This window comes from Octopus bimaculoides, chromosome 11 (genome assembly GCF_001194135.2).
Source record: "Octopus bimaculoides isolate UCB-OBI-ISO-001 chromosome 11, ASM119413v2, whole genome shotgun sequence".
NCBI lineage: Eukaryota > Metazoa > Mollusca > Cephalopoda > Octopoda > Octopodidae > Octopus > Octopus bimaculoides.
The window spans coordinates 66996052-67006994 of NC_068991.1; the positions used below are offsets into that span (position 1 = coordinate 66996052).

The 10943-nt window shown below is 40.0% G+C and overlaps 1 protein-coding gene across 1 annotated transcript in view; it reads left to right on the top strand.

The window, feature by feature from the left end:
* Positions 1-10943, top strand: part of LOC106878081 (uncharacterized) — a 50584-nt gene that overhangs the window by 38433 nt on the left and 1208 nt on the right. The window contains exons 2-4 of the mRNA XM_014927178.2: positions 2716-2746; positions 4526-4639; positions 10772-10872. Coding sequence (XP_014782664.2) covers positions 2716-2746; positions 4526-4639; positions 10772-10872 — 246 coding nt within the window. The remainder of the gene's footprint in view (positions 1-2715; positions 2747-4525; positions 4640-10771; positions 10873-10943) is intronic.

The following is a 10943-nucleotide window of genomic DNA, read 5'->3' on the forward strand; positions in this document are numbered from 1 at the left end:
ATATAGAGAGAGAGAGAGAGAGAGAGAGAGAGGGATAGAGAGAGAGAGAGAGAGAGAGAGAGAGAGAGAGACAGACAGACAGACAGACAGACAGACAGACAAACAGAGACAGATGTGTGTGGCTATGTGGTAAGAAGTCTGCTTTCCAACAACATAGTTCTGAGTTCATTCCCACTGCTTGCACCTCAGTCAAGTGTCTTCTGCTAAAGCCTTGTGAGTGCATTTGTCGGACGGAAACTGAAAGAAGCCTATCGATATATAAATACATATATATTCTTGTGTGTATACCTTTGTGTCTGTGTTTGTCAGCTCCCCACCCCCACCCCACTACCACCACTACCACCACTTGACAACTGGTGTTGGTGCATTTACATATCTGTAACTTAGCAGTTCAGCAAAAGAGAATGATAGACTAAGTACGAGGGTTTAAAAAAAAAAAAAAAATAATAATAAATACTAACGTTGATTTGCAAGACTGAAATTTTTCAAGGTGGTACCCCAGCATGGTTGTAGTCTAATGACTAAAACAAGAATAACAGATACCAAAAAGAAGATGAGAAGAGTTTCTTACAATGCAAAGAGGAAAGTTGAGTAGCCTTTGTATAGCACAAAGGCCTACTCATCATCATCATCATCGTTTAACGTCCGCTTTCCATGCTAGCATGGGTTGGACGATTTGACTGAGGACTGGTGAAACCGGATGGCATCACCAGGCCCCAATCTGATTTGGTAGAGTTTCTACAGCTGGATGCCCTTCCTAACACCAACCACTCAGAGAGTGTAGTGGGTGCTTTTTACGTGCCACCAGCACGAAGGCCAGTCAGGCGGTACTGGCAACGGCAACGGCCACGCTCAAAATGGTGTATTTTATGTGCCACCCGCACAAGAGCCAGTCCAGTGGCACTGGCAACGATCTCGCTCGAAAATCCTTACACATGTGACGGGCACAAGTGCCAGAAAGGCGACGCTGGGCACAGGTGCTATCCCGATTTCGCTTTCTCGATCCTCTTGCGAAGACTTGTTGAGGCAAGTGAAATCGAGCCTACTATGAGAAGATATACACAAATTCATGCAGATCTTGTCATTTAGATTGCCCAACGGCAAGATCTACTTAAATTCACATTTCTTAACCATGTTCTTCTGATGATGGGCCTTTGTGCCTGAAATACATAAAGGGCACCCAACTTTCCTCTTTGCATTGTAAGAAACTCTCCTCGTTTCCTTTTTGGTTTGTTATCCTACTTCTGTATCACAATGCTTCAAGCTAACTATAAAGCTTCTCTTTCATATATGTGAATATTTATGTATTAGCTATTGATTGATGTACAAATAAAACTGCATTTGATGCCTTTATGTGGTGCTTGGGTGTGGCTTGAAACAGATTACCCCCTATTTATATGAATGGTAAGCGAGAAAATAATGCAATTTTTATTTGTATCACTTTGTGATCAATTCTCATATATGACGACCCAAGGAGAACGAAGTCTGACTGACCAGCTACAACCTTGGCCAGAGGGAGAAAGAAGTTTACTGTCAGCCACTGTGAGACAACATCGCACACATTATAACTAATACGAGCTCGCATCCTCTTCTCTATAACCCTACCATCTCTCTCTATATATAAACACTACTATGAAAAAGTATACATACAGATACAGGCCGAAATTCTTAACCTTGTATGCTTTACGTACAAACTGTTATACTATTACACTAACCTACCCGTCGTGGTATGGCAACATATAAAGTAACGGTAAATAAATATTTCTATAAAAATGTTGATCATCTTCATCGTTCATCTTATAACCAGTACAATTGGTAATTAATACTTATCATTACAATGGGTGACACATCGACTACACAACACAAAAACATCAACCGTTATATATGTATTATGATAAAACACGAAAATGCAAAGAAAAATTGCATTATTTACTGACTGAATTTCAAATGTATTTCGGGAGAGAAGCTAAGTCAATTACAATGACCACTGTACTTAACTAGTATTTACTTTGGTGACCCAGAAAGGTGAAAGGTAAAGCTGACCATGGTAGAATTTGAACTCAGAACATAAAGATGGATGAAACGCTGATAAGTAATGAAAACAAGACATTTGTACTCAGAGCTCGAACCGGTTTCAGCCGGGTTGGTAACAAAAGGGTTAAATGATAATGATGATGATGATTGTCTTACCAATTTTGAACAATAAAATTCTGTAGTGGCGCGAAATTATAGCCGCCATTGAGGAAGTACTATTTTGCGCATGCGCAGGGGACTTCACCACCGGAAGCCCCTCGAGTTGCGCATGCGTAGTAAAACTCATACTTAAACGGTTAGTTTCACTTTCTCGGTGAGTTGAGCTCAGACCTTCTCCATGACAACACCTCACTCCTCCATGAAGCACTTTTCACCATAATGCCTTCGATGGTGATAGCTACTTGCTTCTCTGGCAGGCATCAAGGAAGACCTTAACCTTCCATTACCAAACTACAATTTAATCAGCGGCTGCTAAGCTGAATGACAGAAATTGTATAATCAAGTATCATCTTAAATAAAACCTTTTTATTATATTGTAAATTGTTCTGATGTCTCTTCATTTATAATGCTGTTAAAAGGTGATAGAGAGAGACTAAAGTCTCTATGACAACTATCAAACTTTTACAATCCTTTTTTCTTCTTTGAAAATTCTCACCACTGATGTTTTTTTTTATATTCCAGGATGATTACAACTGTACCTTTGGTAAACTAGGTAAGATTTAATTCTTTTACTTTTGAATATCTTGCAGGAGGGATCTTTTATCTTTTAGTTATTGTTGTCATTTACTCTGTGGCCATGCTGGAGCACTGCCTTCAAGTATTTTAGTGAAATGATTTGACTCCAGTACTTATTTTTTTTTTAAATCTGTACTTATTCTATCAGTCTCTTTTTGGAGAACCACTAAGTTACAGGAATGTAAACATAGCAACACTGGTTGTCAAGTATTGGCAGACTCCGTCTCTTATGACGACAAGGGTTCCAGTTGATCCGGTAAATGGAATAGCTTGCTCGTGACATCAACATACAAGTGGCTGAGCACTCCACAGACACGTGTACCCCTTCACATAGTTCTCAGAGAGATTCAGCATGACACAGAGTATGACAAAGCTGGCCCTTTGAAATCCAGGTCCTACTCATTTTTGCCAGCTGAGTGAACTGGAGCAATGTGAAATAAAGTGTCTCGTCCAAGGACACAACATACCACCAGGAATTGAACTCGTGACCCTATGGTCATGAGCCAAATACCCTAACCACTAAGCTACATGCCTTCACGTTGTCAAGTACGGGGTGGGGATACAGACACAAATATATACTCTCAAAGATATATATATATATATATAATGTGTCTACATTACCACCATGGAGGCGCAATGGCCCAGTGGTTAGGGCAGCAGACTCGCGGTCATAGGATCGCGGTTTCGATTCCCAGACCGGGCGCTGTGAGTGTTTATTGAGCGAAAACAGCTAAAGCTCCACGAGGCTCCGGCAGGGGATGGTGGCAAACCCTGCTGTACTCTTTCACCACAACTTTCTCTCACTCTTTCTTCTTGTTTCTGTTGTGCCTGTAATTCAAAGGGTCAGCCTTGTCATACTCTGTGTCACGCTGAATATCCCCGAGAACTACGTTAAGGGTACACATGTCTGTGGAGTGCTCAGCCACTTGCACATTAATTTCACGAGCAGGCTGTTCCATTGATCGGATCAACTGGAACCCTCAACATCGTAAGCGACGGAGTGCCAACAACAACAACAACATTACCACCACCACCACGACCATCACTGTCCCCCCCCACCATTATCCTCATCGTATTGATATTCATCACCATCTTTGTTATTGTTATGGTCATTGTCATCATCGTCATCATCACTACCATCAAAGGCATGTGTTTTTCCAGCTAGTCCATGAGAATTTGCAAAGATAGTGGGCCTTAATCTTCTCTGTGTTAAATTCTCCTCTGCTACCACCACCACCACCACCCCTACCACTCCTACCACCACCACCACCACCAGCCACTGCTGCCACTACCATCATCTTCATCCTCATCGCCATTTCAGTCAATCACATCATCTTCAACATTATCGTGTTGACTCATTCTCATTATCACCATCATCGTTACCCACCACCACCACCATCATCATCATTATCACTTCACTATTGCTACTACTATTGTCATGTCATCATCATTATCATCATAACCAACACCAACATCACCACCATCGACATCATAATCACCATCAACATCACCATTATCATAATGAGGCTTATCTAACAAAATTTTAATTTAGTTCTGATTAGATTATTTTTTTAAGAGTTTATACATAAACATACCCAACTTTAAATGGAACTGTACAAATTTAGCTGGTCTAAACTTCCTGATCAATTTGGAGAAAATATTTAACTCCCACACTTGAAAGGTAAAGAATACATGCTTTCTTCCTCAAAGAGAGGTGATATTTGGAATCTAAAAATGAATTTTCTCCCTTTTACAGAAAACGTCTATGCCCTTGCTGGCCAGTACAATTCCTTTCAAGACGGTCAGTTCTCAGAGAAGTTGAATGGCAACATGATTTGGAGCCAACTTAAATGGAAAGCACCATCACAGGGTTAGTAAAATTTTAACAATATTTTAATTATCTATATTATTTACATTTGACGGATATTTGTCTTCATCTTCTTTGTTGTTAACACAACATTTCAGCTGTTATACTCTCCAGCCTTTTTCAGGTGTCCTAGGGTAATTTTGAACCTGGATTCCTAAGGTATTTTTCAATGTTATTATTATTATTATTCAAGTCACTGCCTGCAATCGAACTTGGAATCTTGGGGTTAGTAGCCTACCTATAGTAGCAGTAGTCTTCTCTGAGGCAGGTCCTATGCATGTGAACCTGTCTCCAAGACTCTCTATATAACATGGGAGGGCTCATACCCTCCCCTTCTGTCATTAAGTAGATTACAGGAACTTCGGTTGCTATGATTGGATGAATACTGGAGTGGTTTCCCATTGCTTTCTCCTGGCCAATGAAGTGGTCATGAGAAAATTTTGTGTAATTAATTAACAAATAATTACTTATCAGACTTACTACAAAGTACTTAGATAACAAACTGAATAATAAGTAACTTTAACCCTTCAGCATTTAAACTGGCCATATTCAGCCAAAATATTTTACTTGCTTTATGTTCAAACCAGCCAGATCTGGCTTCTCACACATACCCTGCAATGTCATTAAAAAAATATGCAATCACATCATCAAATCTCGAAGCAATGAGATATTGCAGGATTAATTCAAACCAGTGTGAATAAATAAGCATTACATTTGACAGAGTAATCTGAGTGCTAAAGGGTTAAATGTAATTTGAATGAATAATTGTTCAACTTCTAATTCCAGGGTTACCTGCCTTACATGACATATGATTTGTTGTTGGCACTCCGTCGCTTACGACGTCAAGGGTTCCAGTTGATCCGATCAACGGAACAGCTTGCTCGTGAAATTAACGTGCAAGTGGCTGAGCACTCCACAGACACGTGTACCCTTAACGTAGTTCTTGGGGATATTCAGCATGACACAGTGTGACAAGGCTGGCCCTTTGAATTACAGGCACAACGGAAACAGGAAGTAATAGTGAGAGAAAGTTGTGGTGAAAGAGTACAGCAGGGTTCACCACCATCCCCTGCCGGGATGGTGGCGATCCTTTGACCGCGAATCCGCTGCTCTAACCACTGGGCCATTGCGCTTCCACTCATGACATATGATATATATGAGATAAATGTATTTTTATCCCCAAAAATGTAGATACACATTGAATGATTATAAAGTTAGTGTTTATTATAACACATTTTCATTGTCAGAATTTACTTTTTTATGAATGTCTGTTTTCTAACTAATTACTGCTCTGGTTCAAGCATTGTCAATAATGGTTTCAAATTCTGGCAAATTCAGGGGATGGGGTAAGTTGATTACATTGACCCCAATGCTCAACTAGTACTTATTTTATTGACCCTGAAAGGATGAAAGACAATGTTGATCTAAGTGGAATTTGAACTCAGAATGTAAAAACTTTTGAGCGAGATCGTTGCCAGTGCCGCTGGACTGGCTCCTGTGCAGGTGGCATGTAAAATACACTATTTTGAGTGTGGCTGTTGCCAGTACCGTCTGACTGGCCTTTGTGCCGGTGGCACGTAAAAGCACCCACTGCATTCTCAGAATGGTCGGCGTTATGAAGGACATCCAGCTGTAGAAACTCTGCCAAATCAGATTGGAGCCTGGTGTAGCTATCTGGTTTCACCAGGCCTCAGTCAAATCGTCCAACCCATGCTAGCATGGAAAGCGGACGTTAAACGATGATGATAATGATGATGATGAATGCAAAGATGGAGAAAACGCTTCTAAGCACTTTGTCTGGCATACTAATGGTGGTTTATCAAGCAGTTTAATTTAAATGTAACTTCATTCCTCCAAACGATCTTTGTTGGAAAGTGCGTCTTCTACACATCTTGCAAAACTCCACTCTTCTGTCCAGATAATCTTCATAGAGAGCATGGATATTGAATGTAACTTTTCCAATGACTACACTTCAAAATGTGATGGATGCTTATTTCTGAAATTCCTATCAAATAATTCATTTGTTACAGATTTTCTTGAACTCTGGCAATATGTTTCTAGTACCCTTTCTTGCTTTGTGGGGCTTGTTGATGTCTGTGGTCTTGTGAAACATTTTTTATGGGTATTCTGAAGAGTTCCTGCTGCTTCATATCTATCGCTATTTCAAGTGATGGCAAACCATACTGACGGATTTGCTTGAAACTCCCTCCTAAACTGCCTTAGCATTTAACCCTTTAGTGTTTAAACCGGCTATATCCGGCCCAAATATTCTCCTCATTTTATGCTCAAACTGGCCAGAACCAGCATCTCACACCTACCCTGCAATGTCGTTCTAAAAATAAACAATTACATCTTTCAACTCTTGAAGCTACAAGATAATACCAGATTAATTTTTTTAAATGTAAATGAATAAGGATTACTTTTGACATATTAATTTGAACACTAAAGGGTTAAACTGCATTTTCAAACTTCTAATTGGACTTTAGGACAAATTTCTTTCGAATACAGTTTAGCCTGGCTCCTTTCACCATTTCTAATGTGTAAATTCTAGAAAAAATTGAAAATCGAGCAAGTTATCAACTGATGCATTGTGGATACATTTTGTTGCGGACAACTCTTATTATTGTTGTACAGTCATAAAAAGACAATGTCTAGATTCGTAATCTGTATCTTAATCTTCTCATGGCAAAGAAAAAATTTGAACTTGCGTAAATACATTGAAATATCGTTGTTATTCGGGAGTGTGTGACTGGCTTTTTTTTTTTTCTTTTCCCTTCTAAATAAGTTTGAATGTAGCTCAAAGAAACAAAAGCAAAAGGTTTATACATTTATGTCCTACTTGAGATTTCAGAACCACCTACTGAAATTGCATACAATATATTTGTATGAATGCATTTAAGATAACTTCAAACATAACTTTTACCTTTCATTTTCACCTTTTTGTAAACATACATTTTCCTTTCACTTTTTCACTTTTTTCTAATATTTTTCTTTCTTTTTGCTTTTCATTTTTTCGCTTTTCTTTACTTTTCTTTCCCTTTCTTTTACTACCCCCACCTTTTAATTGAATTATACATTAATTGAGGTGGAATGACTCATAACCTATTCAACCATAACAGACTCTTTAATGTTTTATCTTTTTACAAAAAGTTTTTTTAAATCACTCGTTTGAAGGTGTCACTCATGCAAAGACATCCTAACCCAGTGGTTCTCAACCAGGTTGCATATAAGACTAAAAATCCTCAAGGTCGTACTCCAGCATGGTCACGGTCTAGTGACTGAAACAAGTAAAAATAAAAGATAAAACATAAGAAATTGGTTGTACTTCTACAAAGCACAAAATATTTTAGCATGGGTAATCATGTATCTCCTTTACAGCAACACACCTATTTCTGTCTCTCTGTCTCGTTCTAACCTTTCACCACTTGGCCCCAAGGTCACCTCCTCCAATTCCCCCTCCACTCTCAAAGATTCTTTGTCTTGCAAGTTACCTGAAGACCCTGCCAGTGCTCGGCAAGTAAAAAGTGGCTAGTGTTTGGAAGGGCATCCAGTTGTAAAAACTATACCAAAACTGACCTCGTCTGTGCTGGTGCCATGTAAAAATCACTCAGTTCCCTCTGTGGGGTCATTGGTGTTAGGAAGGGCACCTAGCCATAAAAAGCCATGCCAAAACAGACATTGTCTTCGACCTGGCCACCTCCTGTCAAACCATCCATGCCAGCATGGAAAACGGACATTAAATGATGATGATGAGGAGGAGGATGATGATCAAGATGATGATGATGAGGAGGATGATCAAGATGATGATGATGATAATGATGATGAATTTCTAATAATCATCATCATTATCATCATCATCGTTTAACGTCCGCTTTCCATGCTAGTATGGGTTGGACGATTTGACTGAGGACTGGTGAACCAGATGGCTACACCAGGCTCCAATCTGATTTGGCAGAGTTTCTACAGCTGGATGCCCTTCCTAACGCCAACCACTCTGAGAGTGTAGTGGGTGCTGTTACATGCCACCGGCACAGAGGCCAGTCAGGAGGTACTGGCAACGGCCACGCTCAAAATGGTGTATTTTACGTGCACAGGAGCCAGTCCAGCGGCACTGGCAACGAACTTGCTCGAATGTCTTTTCACGTGCCACTGGCACAAGTGCTAGGAAGGCGACGTTGGTAACAATCACACTCAAATGGTGCTATTTACGTGCCACCAGCACGGAAGCCAGACAGCTGGTGCTCTGGCAACGATCACGCTCGGACGGTGCTCTTAGTGAAAAAAATGCAAGATTTTTTTAAACGTCAAAATGGTTAGGAGAGTCCATCTGAGTAAAATAGGAATGAAAAGGATCCATAGGTAAAAAATGGTTGGGAAACACTGTCCTGGACAGCATTCGGAGTAAGGTTGTCTGCATAAAAAGCAGATGAAAAATGATGATCATCATCATGATCATGATCATCATGTTTTCAGTTTCTTTATATCTGACGATCATGAGGTAGAGAGGCATGCCCTCAAGTGGCTATGTAAACTGATCCTTCACTGCAGAGCTTTTCTTCTTGCCTGCACTTTGTGGTTTCGAAGTGAGAGTCAGTCTACACCATCCAGTCCTACTCTTTAGACATGAAGATCTGAATACATTGGCTCAGCAAACCAAGACAACTGTGGTGAACTGCGAGCTGTACATTTCACAGTTTTACGTTGGAGTGACCTTCCCTTTGGTGAATTGCCTTACTGGACTGGCAAGCTTCACCTCCCTCCTGGAGTTGCTGGATGGGCGTCAAAAAGAACACCAAATTGCCTGAGGGACTCTATCTTTTGATTTGCTATTTAGGTTGACTCCCGTAGTCTTTTACTTTCCCAAGTTGCTCACAAGGCAGTGAAGGTTTGTGCTTGGATTTTCTTCCATAGCATGCTGATTAACTCAGAGGAAGTGCATGGCTTAGTGGTTATTGGTGTTGGACTCATGATTGTAAGATTGTGGTTTCGATTCCTAGACCGGGCGACGCGTTGTGTCCTTGAACAAAACACTTCATTTCATGTTGCTCCAGTCCACTCAGCTGGCAAAAATGAGTTATCTTGTGATGGACTGGTCTCCCATCCAGGTGGGGAATATGTCCACATGACTCAAGAAGGTTTCTTTTTTAATTAACCCAGAGCAGGGACCCTGAAAGATAGCACTTCTCCAGGTCAGAGAAGACCTGGGAACAATGATGGTGAAGAGGTGGGTCCATACTCCTCAAAATCCTGGAAATCCCAATCAAGGGCCACACTTCTGGATTATGTGTGTGTGTGTGTGTGTATACAGGTGCTGGCATGTCAGTTTGGTTAAGAAATTTGCTTCCCAACTGATGTGATACCTTGGGCAAGTGTCTTCTATCTTCTACTAAAACTGCTGATAAAACAAAACCTTGAGTTGATTTGATTGACAGAAATTGAAAGGAGGCCATTCTATGTATGTGTGTATGTGTGTGAGAGAGAGAGAGAGTATGCGTGTGTGTTATTTCTTTACTACCCACAAGGGGCTACACACGGGGGACAAACAAGGACAGACAAATGGATTAAGTCGATTATATCAACCCCAGTGCGTAACTGGTACTTAATTTATCGACCCCGAAAAGATGAAAGGCTAAGTCGACCACGGCGGAATTTGAACTCAGAACGTAGTGGCGGACGAAATACTGTTAAGCATTTCACCCGGCGTGCTAACGTTTCTGCCAGCTCGCTGCCTTTTAAGAGTATGCATGTGTGTGTGCATGTATATACATATGTGTGTGTGTGTTATTGTGTATGTGTGTTTGTGTTACCTTGTCTTAACATCGCACAATAGTAGTAAACGAATATCACCTTCATACAAGTGATATTGTTCGATTCCAATCTTCTGTGAGAACATGTCTAACCATAAAGAAAGAAAAAAACATCTTGCTTGAAAACAGGTGAGGTTTGCCAGCAGGAAGAGCACCTCACCGAAGAAAATTTGCCTCATTTTTCCATGCATTCATGGAAAAGTAGACTTTAAAACTATGATGATGATGATGATGATGATGATGATGATGATGAGATAGACTACATAACTTTAAACCATCACTCACCTACTCTTTTTTTTTTCTGTTTTTTTCTTTTCTTTGTCCACAGAGAAAGTCCAAGGCTTCTTAATAATTCTTGTGAACAGCACCTGGAACGAATATTTCGTTTTTAACTTGACTCAAGATGAATTTCTCCAGGATAATTCTGAGGTATGTTTTCTTGTAGAATTCCTTATTTTATCAATATTCTTATGATGTTTTTTAATTAATTAATTTTTTTT